This window comes from Trichosurus vulpecula, chromosome 4 (assembly GCF_011100635.1).
Source record: "Trichosurus vulpecula isolate mTriVul1 chromosome 4, mTriVul1.pri, whole genome shotgun sequence".
Taxonomy (NCBI): Eukaryota; Metazoa; Chordata; class Mammalia; order Diprotodontia; family Phalangeridae; genus Trichosurus; species Trichosurus vulpecula.
In genome coordinates, this window is record NC_050576.1 from 229808326 (window position 1) to 229821276 (window position 12951).

At 42.1% G+C, this 12951-nt stretch overlaps 1 protein-coding gene across 1 annotated transcript in view; it reads left to right on the top strand.

The window, feature by feature from the left end:
* Window positions 1-12951, top strand: part of LEKR1 (leucine, glutamate and lysine rich 1) — a 174723-nt gene that overhangs the window by 122199 nt on the left and 39573 nt on the right. Inside the window, exon 7 of the mRNA XM_036753736.1 lies at window positions 8801-8882. Within this exon, the coding sequence (XP_036609631.1) occupies window positions 8801-8882 (82 nt within the window). The remainder of the gene's footprint in view (window positions 1-8800; window positions 8883-12951) is intronic.

Genomic DNA, 12951 nt, shown 5'->3' on the forward strand with positions numbered 1-12951 from the left:
TAAGCATCTACTGTGTGTCAGCAACTGCACTTCGTGCTAGAGATACAAACACCCACAGAAAGAAACAATAGCTGCCCGGTTTTTAGGGAAACAATGTGTACATGTGTAAGTAGATACAGAACAAATAAGATAAATGCAAATAAATAAAATGTAGCCAGTTATAAGACAGTTGTGGGGAGAGGGGGAAGAGGTTGTATCTTGAGCTGTGTCTTGCAGAGAGAGAGGGATTCTGTGAGGCCCAGGGGAAGGAGGGAGGGCATTCAAGGCTTGGAAGATGGCCAGGCATGTGTTGGAGAAACAGAGAGGCCAGTCTGACAGGACTTTAGAGTCCAGGAAGGGAAGCAATGAATGATAAGCCTTCAAAGGTAGGCCAGATTATGGAGAGCTTTAAAAGTCAGAGATGTTTATATTTGATCCTAGAAACAAAAGGGAGCCACTGGGAATTTCTTTAACAGCAGAGGGACATAGCCAGAATCTGTGCTTAAATAAAATCCCTTTGGCACCTATGTGGAGGATGATTGCAAGGGCGCAGAGACTTAAGGTGGGCAGACCAATTAGGAGGTGAGAGGTGAAGAGGGCCTAAATTAAGGTGGTGGCTGTCTAAACAGAGAAAATGGGTACTTGCTGTGTCGGGAGAAATAACAAAATTGGCAGCTGATTCAATGTGAAGGTAAGGGAGCGTGAAGGGTCATGCATGATACCAGTGATCCAGGCCTGTGTGTCTGGAAGGCCAGTGTTGCCCTGGGGAGTAAAAGGGAAACATGTTTAGAAGAGGGAAGGTCGTGAATTCTGTTTTGGACTCGCTGAGTTGGAGATGTCTCTACTAGGCAGTGGGCACTGCCGGACTAGAGCTCAGTGGAGACACCGGGGCTGGATTTATAAAAGGAGCAGGGCCAATCTCTGATTCCATCACAGAGCTAGTCATGCCTTACAAAGTTATCACCAGGTGTGTTAATACCTTGTCAGCACATTAATACCTCCTGACTTGGATTGCTGGGGTGACTCCATCAACTGAACTCCCAAGTCGGTTTTTAGCTATGAGCAACATTAGCAAGCTGGTGGGAAGATGCCTGTAGGTACAGATAAGGATGAAGGGCTTTCTAAGTGCATTTGGCACATTAGCATGTCTGTATAGGAGAATGTGTGTGTGTGTGTGTGTGTGTGTGTGTGTGTAGCCTTTTTGGTGTGTGTCATGGTCCCCTTGGACACTCAGTGTGGTGAAGCCTATGTCGATCCCTTCTCTTAAACATGTTTCAAAATGCATAAGATATGTAGAGATATGGAGGAAATTACATCTAAATATAATTATCAAAATACTATTTTCAAAAAATCATGGACCCCATGTTTAGAGTCTGCCCTGGAGTGATAAAGAGCAAACTTTCTCTGCACTACGTGACCTTTGACCCACAACCATTGCTGCCGACACCAGGACTTGCCACACCCACCGGGATAAAACAAAGCCTAGGTTTTCTTGGCTATGGGAAGAAAGCTCCATTAGGGTTAGGGTAAGTATTTGTACAGCCAAGTTTTCCTTCTCTCAGACTTCACCTTGGGCATTTATTTACCTTCTCCATAAGATGCTAAGTATTTTTCTCTCTACTTGCTGTAAAAAATCACCAACCTTGTTTTTTCTGGTCCTTTCTCCCCTCTGCTCTGCCCCCGCTGCTCTCTCATTGTTATCATCTTTTTATCCTGAAAACTCCCAGTATGTCTTAAAGAAAAATAGTTTCCTTCCCTCACTGAATAAAACACTAGTCTGAAGTATTCTGAATAGCACCAGAATCAGTCAGGGCATATCATTCCTGTGAGATGGACAGTTATCATTATTATTTTACTCATGGAGAAAATGAGGCAAAAAGTGGTTAAAATGGTTTATCCAGGGTCACAGAAAATCAGTGATAGATCTGAAAATATAATTCAGATCCCCTGACTCCTTGTCTTACCCATAATGTTAGATCATGTAATTTCTTTTGTATTTTGTGTGATTACATTGTTAAGTTCGGTTAGGTTAACAGCATTATGATGAAGAAAAAAAAACCAACCCATGGCGTTTAAAATTATTTTATAACAAAAATCTCTGAAGCAAAATTTTAATCACAATGGTCATGAAATGACATAGACATTTAATACAAAGAGAGAGAGAGAGAGACAGACAGACAGACAGAGAGACAGAGACAGAGAGAGAAAGAGAGAGACAGAGAGAGAGAGAGAGAGAGAGAGAGAGAGACAGAGAGAGAGAGATTTCCCAGACATCTCCTTTCCATGATTGAACTCTACTCACTCTCCCATAACTTCCTGGTTATGTACGCCTACATGTGAAATTCTCATTTTTTGTTTCCAGTCTCCCCTGACACTATGCAGAAAATGTTAAGTGAATCTCCAAAAACACTTGTTTCAGCAGAGATGTGAATCAGACCTTCAAGATAGATTCCCTAAAATGAAAAGAATTATGAATGTCTGTATTAGCATCAGAGCTCTGTAAAATAAGTTTGTGAAAGTACCTTAATCTGTGATTGAGATTGTTGAATGCTCATCAAATGCCTCCTTCCATTATCAGCCTTTTATTACAACTGAAAAGGTTTCCTCCTCCTTTGAATGTTCATTCTTGTATGTTAGGCAAGCTGTCCAGAGAATTCGTTACATACAATTACAAAGCCAAAAAAAAGTTTCAAATAGTGAAACTCCTGGTCTAATAATATTATGGTAGATAAGTGGGTCATGATGAGGCCAAGATAGTCAACTTCTCTCTTTGAATTTAAATGAATCTCATTAAATGAGGCACATACAAGTTCAATTCCAGGGGAGCCTCACTTCTCTAATAGTCAGATTTGATTAGAATCCCTGTTCTTAAACTTTTTTGATTATTGCTACTCTGGCTATGGCTCCATAGTATTTGAATTATTCCCTTCTGGCTGCTTGCAATATTTTCTCCTTGACCGGGGAGCTCTGGAATTTGGCTAGAATATTCCTGGCAGTTTTCGTTTTGGGATCTCTTTCAGTAGATTATTGGTGAATTCTTCCAATTTCTACTTTGCCCTCTGGTTCTATGGTAACTGGGCAGTTTTCCTTTATAATTTCTTGAAATATGACATTAGACTCTTTTTTTGATCATGGGTTTCAGAGAGTCCAACGATTCTTAAATTACTTCTCCTTGATCTATTTTCCAAATCAATTGTTTTTCTGATGAGATATTTCATATTTCTGTTTTTTCAATCTTTTAACTTGGTTAATTGTTTCTTAATGTCTCATGGAGTCAGTAACCTCCCCTTGATCAATTCTAATTCTTATGGAGTTGTTTTCTTCAGTGAATGTTTGTATCTCTTTTACCAAACTATTAATACTTTTTGCAATTTCTCAAATTGCTCTCATCTCCCCCACATTTTTTCTCTACATCTCTTCTTTGATTATTAAAATAGGGGTTTTTTTTGCTCTTTTTAAAATATATCTTTCTTTAGTTCTTCTAAGAATTCTTGTGGGGGCTTGTGTCCCATATGCATTTTTCTTTGAGGCATTGCTTGTAAATGTTTTCAACTATTATCTTCTTCTAAGTTTGTTTCTTGAGCTTCTCTGTCTCTCTAGAAGCTTTTTGTCATCAGGTGTTGGGGGGGGGCGGTTGAGGGGATTGTTTGCTCATTTTTCCAGCTTATTTCTTGACTTTGGACTTTGTTAGAGTTGGGTTCTGCTCACCTGTGGGAAGGGATAAGAAGAAGCCTGAGCCTCTGTGGCTATTGGGCCCTGTAGGTTTTCGGTGCTTCCAAGGTGGCCTGATCCAGGGAGAGTTCTGGTCACCATTGGGCTGTTCTCTGGTCCTTACACAGGTAAGGCCTCTGCTCCCTCATGATCACAGATGGTAAAAATTGGTCCTCTCAGCCCTAGAACTACCAGTACTGGTAATGGGCTTCCAAATGGCACCCCACTCTGCAAGCAGTGGGACCAGGGAGCTCTGTAGGATCTTTCTGACCAGGGGCTTAGTCCACTTAACTGCCCTTTAATCTCACAATGAAAATTTTCACCTTTTTTTGCTTTCTTTATTTCTGTTATGATCATATCTGTTTATTTCTCATAGTTTATACAAATTTTAAAGCTTTCTTTTCTTCTCTGCCTGCACTTTTTTTTTTAACATTTCCTCCAAACCTGCAATGACACTTATTGAATCTGGAATTACTCTCTTCTATATATTGCAGATTTTCAGTTTCTTTTTTGGTTTTTTCTTTACCCAGGAAGTTTGCAGCTTACATTCCTCTCTCACCTTACAAGTTGTTATTATGCATTTCCTCAAGTATATCTTCCCCCAAAGTGAAAGTGAAGTTTTACATTTGTCTTTAAAATAATTCCCCAGATGAGTACCTTTTGTATTTGAAGTTTCTAGAAACCGTTCAGAATCACAAGATTCTTTTAAATGACTAATTACCAAAAATCAGATGATGATGAAATGCTCTCCAGCTCACAGCTGTTTGTGTGTGAAGAGAGGCTAAGAGCTCTTTTTTGTCTATTTCATTTTAAATCATTTGCTTCTTATTTAATATCTGCAAAGAAAGCAGTCACAGTGTAGCAGAATTTGCTGTTGTAAGTTTTGGATTGTTTCCATGTGTTCCGCCTTGCATCTGCTTGGTGTTTAAAGCCAACGTTTCCTTTCTTTCTGTAGGCATTCAGGGCCATTTGCCTCATAATCCAGTGTCATGCTGAATGATGGGAAATTAAAGTTGAATTTGTTTAACGTTGGAGAAGGACACCCTGGAACAATATACTTGCTTAAGGATTCCTAACAGCCAAACTGAAGGAGCTGCCTTGTGCAGGTGGTTTAATCTTCTATGTATAGCCTGCCCACGTGCCTTTATTTAAGAGAAAAGACTGGACCAGGGGAGCTCATTGCGTTATTATGAGAATACATAACTGTTAATATGTACCTGTTTGCAAGAGGCAACACCGCCTGATTTTATAACTACAATGCTATCTCCCTGATGGGAAAATAGAACCAAAGAATACAACACAGTGAAAGGCTAGGACCGTCCCTCCACTAGCACATTTTCCCATTAGGATTTATCTATGGCAAATATTCCAAAGTCCTTGTGTCAACTCTTCTGTTACTTACATTGGTTCCTTTGTTGACATTATTATAATTTCCATGTACTCTTGCTCCAGATTCCATCTTTTCATGATCCCTTTCTTCCTTTTAAACTAAAATACTTAGTTACCTCTGCCCCCTCTCATCTTTCCCTCCCCATCCAGGCATAGGGTAGGGGTAAGCCAGATAGTCCACAAGCTTTTATTCTTCAGTGATGGGACCTACATCTGTTGTAATTTAGAGAGCACAGAGGAACTTAGCGAGATGAAGGAATGGGCAGTTGGAGCTTTAGGACATAGTCATTTCACTATTTTGTTTGAAATAATATTAATTCTGAGATCACCAAATGCTTTAGCTATTTAAAAAATATAAAATACCATGGCCTGAATTTCCAGGCAGTCCACAACCTGGCATCAGACTGTTTAGAGCCGGAAAAGACCCTAGAGGATATCTCATACAACGCTAGCAGTGACTTTTCAATGATCAAATCTGATGGGCTTTTCTCAAACTTCTTTTTGATCTTTCTATTGTATTTGACACTGTTGTCTACCCTTTTGTTTTACATGTTCTATGGTCTCTTTCTTCCCTCTGCTTTGTAATAAAACGGCTGTTCTTTTTCCTCCTATGTCTCTGATTACTCCTTCTTGGATCTCCTTCATCTGTGATAGATATCATAGCTCCTAACTGTGGGGATAGTATCCCCCAAGACCCTATCCTGGGCATCCTTCTTTTTTCTCCCTATGACTTTCATTTAGTTGCCTCATTAGCTCCTGTGATATTAATTATCTTCTCTCTGCAGAGGACTATCAGATTTTTATGTCTCGTACCTGTCTCTTACTTGAGCTCTGGTTGTACATGTACAGCTTCCTGTGGGATATCACCTGGACATCCCTTTGGCATCTCAAACTGGACATGCCCAAAACAGAATTTACTGTGTTCTATCCCCCTCCATCCCCTCTTTCAAACTTCTTTATTTCTGCCAAAGGTATCACCAACCTTCCAGTTACCCAAGTTCACAAACCTTATGTCATCCTCAGCTCACCATTTTCCCTCACCCCACACAGCCAATCAGGTGATAATCCTTTTCCAGACATCCTCAGCATGTCTCCTACTTCCTCCTTCCGTCTCCTGACACAGTCACAACATCCCCACCCCCAACCCAGCTCAGGTCCTCATCACCTGTCTCTTTAATCCATCCACCACACAGCTTCCAAAGTGATTTTCCTAAATGACAGATTGTGTCATTTTCCCCTACCTCCCCTACTCCATAAACTTCGCAACTCCCTTTTGTGGCACTTCAAGCTCTCTACCACCTGGCCCCAGGCTCCTTTTCCCAGCTCAGCAGACATTCCTCCCCTTTGCCCCTCTTGATGCTCCAGACAAACTGGCCTGATCGCTGTCCCACATACACAGCGCTCCATGCTGTGGACATGTTCCCACCATGCCTGGCATTCACTCCTTTCTCTGCTTTGCCTCCTAGAACCCCTTATTTCCTGTAAAACTTGGCTCCAGCACCACCCACATTCTGCATGAAACTTTTCCTGATCCCTCCCTCTTCGCAAAGTGCCTTGCGTTTTTTCTCTTGTGTGTACTGTTTATGTACCTATATATGTTCATGAGATCCTACTGATAGAATGTAAGCTCCTTGTGGGGAGGAACAATTTTATTCTTGTCCTTGTATCCTCGATGCCTTCTTTACATAGTGTCTGATTCATAGGAGGTTTTAAACTCTTGTTGACTGGCACAGTAGCTCCATCTTTGGCCTTCGTTTTTCCTTGTTGTTCAGTCATTTGAGTCGTGTTCAACTCTCCGTGACTCCAGTTGGGGTTTTCTTGGCAAAGATACTGGAGCGGTTTGCCATTTTATTCTCCAGTTCATTTTACAGATGAGGAAACTGAGGCCAACAGGGTGAAGCGACTTGCCCAGGGTCACACAGCTAGTGAGTGTGTGAGGCTGGATTTGAACTCAGGAAAATGAGTCTTCCTGACTCTGTGCCCAGTGCTCTGCACTATGGCATCTCCTAGCTGTTCATGGTATTGTTAGTAAGCGTTAAAATCATTCTGAAACATTTTTTACTGCATCATTTCCTCCCAAGTATTTCTTGTTTGGACACGACTGGTGTAGACCCTACTCATTGGCCTTTGTTGACATGTTGCTTTTGTACCACTTCTTCATGAGCACGTGTGGTTGCCTGCAGCAGACTGGACAGCAGGGACCCAGCATCCCATTTCTTTCATGATTGATTGTAGTGTCTTGTAGGTATTCTGTACACAGCAAACATTCTGAATGATTGGTAACTTATGTAGCAGTAATGATCCTGGAAAAAAAATCTGGAACGGGGAGGCTGCTCTGAATATTTATTGTTCACAATCCAGTGAATATTTACTGAGTTCCTGTATACAAGACTGTGTAGCAAGCATTGTGAGGGACCTCAGAAGGAGTAAGGCAAAATCGCCAAGTCACAAGGGCCACCACCTTTCATGAAATATAAAGACCAATACATGTGATCTCTGCACAAGCAAGGTCTCTTGGGACAGGAACCATGCCCTGCTCATCTTTATAGTCCCCTTAGAACCTTGCCTTTCTGTGAAATACTAAAGGGTATGAAATTATTTCTTAACAGTAGTAATTTCTGATGGGAAGAGATGGTGATATAGTAGGAGCTCACTATGAATATCTTGAATGCCTGTCACTGCCAGGATGCCCAAGTCAGACTGCCAGACTGCCTGATAACATTGGTACCTGAGTTGGGGTCTAGGGACTGAGGACAGAAGTGGACAAATAACTGGTTGCACTCGTTAATTCAATAAGTGTGTGCCTGTTAAACATCTCTATGCCAGGTACCATGTTGGACCAAAGTATAACAGTCCCTGCCCTCTGCAAGGCTGGAGTGGCCAGTGTATATATACTTGGACAAGTACACATAAATACAAAGTATTGGGAGGCCAGCTGGGTGGCTCAGTGGATAGAGCACTGGATGTAGAGTCGGGATGACCCTAGTTCAAATCTGACTTTAGATACTCTCTAACTGTATCACCCTGGACAAGTATTTAACTCTGCCTCAGTTTCCTCAACTGTCAAATGGAGATGCTAACAGCATTGATCTCCCAGGCTTTCTCTGAGAATCAAATGAGATACTACCCATAAAATGCTTAGCACAGTGTGTGGTACACAGTAGGTACTTAACAAATGCTATTTCTGGGGGTTAGAGAGGGTCCTGGCAACAGGGGAGATCCCAATAGACCTCACATGGGGGGGTGAGCTGGAGATAAAGCTTGAATGATGCTAGAAATTCCAAAAGGAGCAGGTGAGTTTGTGCATTTGTGTCTTGGGGGCCTGCCTCTGCAAAGGCAAGGATCCAGCAAACAGAATGTCCTACGTGAGGAAGAGCAAGTCAGCCAGTCTGGCTGGAATGTGGGGGGAGGGAGGCCAGTGTTCACTGAGCTGACTCAGAGGCCTTTCTAGGGAGCCCCTGCAGTGAGTCCAGACCTTTGTGTTAGGAGCATCAGTTTGACAGGTGTCCAGAGAATGGGGAGAAGCAGGAGGGAGGCAGGGAAGCCAAAGCCATCATCCAGGCCAGAAGCAATGAAGGGCTGAACAAAATAGATTCCTTAACTAGGACCTGATTGATCTGAGGGCAGACTGTAAGGTCGCTACAGTTCTCTTGATGCAAATGGAAAACTCTGGGCAACAAGATGAAAACCCAAGTGCCCTGGATCTATTTTGTCATTTCAGATTTACAAAATCAAATAGAGGCCCTGGGATTGAAGTTTCAGAAAGCAGCAGATGAAGCTGACCAGTACAAAGAAATGCTCATGCAAGTACTTTCCCATTTTAAGAGTGACCCGGTTACCCAGCGCCCCGGGTAAAAGAATGTGCCACCAGAGGACAGCTGGCCAGACCAGGCAGGGCATGCCGACAGCTTTGGGAAGGCTTCCAGCTGCCCGAGTGAAATTGCCTGCAGACAATGGAGGAAGGGCAACCTTTCCCATCCAAATAAGAGATCACAGGACCTCTTGTAAACATGTGAAATGGACTTTCCACATTTTGGGGAGACCAATCCTGTCATTTCATTGCTTCTAGGAATCTCATGGTGAAGAAAGCTCCTCTGCCTCTGCAGTTCCCCAACAGCTCCACACTCAGCTCAGAGACATGCCAGGGGCCCTGGGAGGGGAAGTGATTTGTCTAGGGTCACACAGCCAGGACGTGTCAGAGTTGGGACTTGAACCTCCCTTCCTAGTGCAGAATTTTTTCCCTCTCCACTTATATATTGAACCAGTTGCTCAAAGATAATTCCTTAATGGGATAGTCTGTATCCCTGGATACCTATCCTACTCTATTTCTGGTCTTTCCTTAGAGAACTGGTCACATGGTTAAATTATTCCTTAAAATTACTTCCAAGTGCAAGGAGTCTTCATAATAATAATAGTAGTAATAATAGTTAGCATTTACATGGCACTTCAAAGTTAGCAAAATGCTTTACGTATTAATTCATATGATCCTCATGATAGCCCTGGGAGGTAGGTGCTAATATTATCCCCACCGTACAGATGAGAACATTGAGGCACAGAGAGGTTAAGGACTTGCCCAGGGTCACACAGCTAGGGAGTATTTGAATCAGAATTCAAGCTCACATCTTCCTGACTCTGAATCTTGTGCTCTACCTTGGAAGTTTGCTTCTCTGTTTTGGTAAGAAACATATAAATCTAAAACCAAATAAGATGGGTAGGAAAAAACCTTCCCACCACACAACCCTCCTACAACTCTTTATGAACTCCAGGTTTATTTTGGCAATCTTAACTAGTTTTCAGTATGCCTACAGCACATTCATAATTTTCTGCTGCTAGACAAGGATTTCTAGAGTCTTTGATGACAGACAAGGTTTATTTTATGGTATATTTGGTAGCTGTAATTTTCAGTTCCTGTATTCAGAGAAAAGGATCATAACAAATTACAAATATTTAGAATGCTTAGCAACAAAACATTTGTTTTGGTAAGGAAAATAAGATTGTTACCTAAAAGAAGACTACATCTAATAAATTACTTAATAATTCAAGGCAAATTATAGAAATATTTAAGTATAGCTAGATTATTTTTAGCAAAATAATTTCTCTTAAATACATAGACATATGAACCGAATTGATATGGAATGGGTCCCTTAGTAACGAGACCGCACTGAGCTGTAGAAGCCAAGCTGACCTAGTCCAGCCTTGGCTGCTCATTTGGGCTGGCTGGTTCTTCAGATGCTTCAGGGAGCAGGTTACTCAAAAGTGGAGAGTTCTGTGTGTCTGCCTTTGGCCTGGCTGGGTGACTCCAGGCTGAGTGATGCCTTTCCCTCCTGGGCCAGTTCTTTTAGTCCTTTGGAGCCAATGACCTGGCTATCTCATAAAACTTGCCTGTGGCGAATGGAGGCTTGTCACATGTGGTGACCACGTGCCTGATTTCTCTGACCTTTCACAGTCAACAACATGACAGGGCTTTAAGATGTTGGTTTCTTTACTCCTTTTACTTGACTGCTTTGGAGAAATTTGAAGTTTTCATTGGAAGATAGATGACAGCAGGTTCCTCACATTTTTAGCCTTCACCTTTTCGTTCATTCTTCCCTTTTTGGTGGGAATGGTGGAGCTTAACTCTGTGCAGCTCTCCTGCTTGGTAGTAGAAAGAAAGTAGTTGGGAGATCTGGGTCTTGTACTTGCCTCTTCTACTTACTGGCTGTATAGTGGGGACACATCATTTAACCTCTCACCACCCTACGTAATTCTCTGAGACTGCCTGTTATAGGAAAGATACTGATCTTCATTTCTAGATGGAATTTCCTCACCTGGGAGTTTCCTATGCCAATGAAATACCAAATTCAGTCCTCCCCCCCCCTCCTCCTAATCAAACTGATCAAACATGAAGGGACAGGAATCTTGGGCAAAAAAGCAAGGTGAACTGGTAGCCACCAAGATGTTCAGAAGCTGTGTGGTACAGTGTAAGGATGCTAGCCTTGGAGTCAGCAAGAACCTTCTCTGTGGCTCAGTTTCCTCATTTGTAAAAAGAGGGGGCTGAGCATGATGGCCTCTAATGACCTTTTTACCTCTGAAGTGTCGATCCATGATGCTGCTGAACATTTGCACTGGTTAGTGGGACCTGTTGTTCCTGCATCTTTCTGTGTTGGGGTGGTGGGTTTCAATGTTGTCACAGCATCACAGTGAGTCAGTATGAATTATTTGTTAACTGCATACCTACTGGTTTTGTTTTTTACAAAGGTTTCCAGGAAAATCATCTTAAAAGAGAGGTTTCAGTATGCTCCCTGAAAGCATATTCTGTTAAGAACTCTTGCTGTACTACAGAGCCACCGAAATACGATTATCTGCTATTCTGTTGCCTGCTCTGAAGAGTCTACACTGAAATCCCCCACTGATTGGGCTTATTTGGGGAGTAGGCCAAGCCTGTGAAAGTCAAACTGGAAAAGATTATTGAGAAAATGCAGTTTTTGTTCTTTTTGATAAACTGTATATACTAACTTAACAAAATATCAGGCATTCACAAGGGCAGCTCCTAGAGTGGGTGGCTCGTCATTTGTAATGGGCTTAACTGTTTATGATTGGGTGTTTCTAAGGAGATCCCAGACAATTTGTTCTCTTATCTGATTAACTTCTTTATTTGTGTAGCCCAGCCTTTTTTCCTAGTTAAAGCAAAGGTCAATTCCAGTGCCCAGTCTAAATCAGCACAAATTATTAATAAATAATAGGATTTTACTGTTTCCCTGTGGTTGCCCTGATTGCTTCTGAAAGATCAGCATCCAGAATTTTCAGCAAATGTAATCGAAAAGTGAAGTTGGGGATTTAGTCATTAAAACTTATCCAAGTCATGATTTAGGAACAGCAAACTCTAATGAGTGAGTGAGTGAATGAATGAATGAATGAACAAATGAATGAATGAGAAAGCAACTATGAAGCATTTTCTAAGTGTCAGACACTGTGCCAAATGTTAGGAATGCAAATGCCAAAGTGAGGCCCTTTGCTTATATTCTTTTAAGGTGAAACCACACATTTAGGGAAGCTTTGATCTGGAGAATCATAGCAATTATGAGTTGGTCATAGGGTAGCCAACTGACCCACTCTTCCAGAAGCAATTATGATACTGATTTGATTACCATGTTGAGGAGGAAGAGGTGAGGAGGAGTGTAATAGAAATATCCAATATGACCCTGTTTCACAGGTGTGATTATGCTGGCCTCTTCAGTCTGGGTGTTCTCCAAGCCCTCTCACTGATTTCAGGCAATTTCTGGAACCCACCTGACTTCAGTTTTCCCTTATGTGGGGAGGGAACCCCTTAACCCATGTTGATACCTCTATTCTACCTTCTCCTCAGAGCCCTTTCTTGCTGACTGTGTGTTCTATCCAGATGGCCCACCACCACCACCTCAGCCCCAACAGGCATCAAACTGATCACACCATCTTTGACTGTCTCCATAACTGCTCTATCCATGCCCACCAAAGTCATAGTTGTGAATGACCACCTTTGACTCCTTTATCCCACACATCCAATGAGACCTGCTGATTCTTCCTCTGAACTCTCTTGCATCCAGCCCATGAAGCTGTGTAGTCTAGGCTCCCTCCTTGGTTCACATGGACTGTTCTAAGAGACTCACAACTGTGCTTCCTGCTTCTGGACTAGTCCTTCCCCTAGTCACCAACCACGCTGCTATGTAACAAGCATATCGCTCTTCTACTCCTTGTCTCCCCATTAGCTGGCAAGTAACGTGTTAATTACTGATCTTGGCTTTGACTTCTCTCTGCACCTATAACAACACCTCTGCCTGGCTCCTCTGGAGTCATGATCAGTCACTGCGTTTGTCACAACACACACGTCTTCACAAAGCCGTGATTGTGTAAATC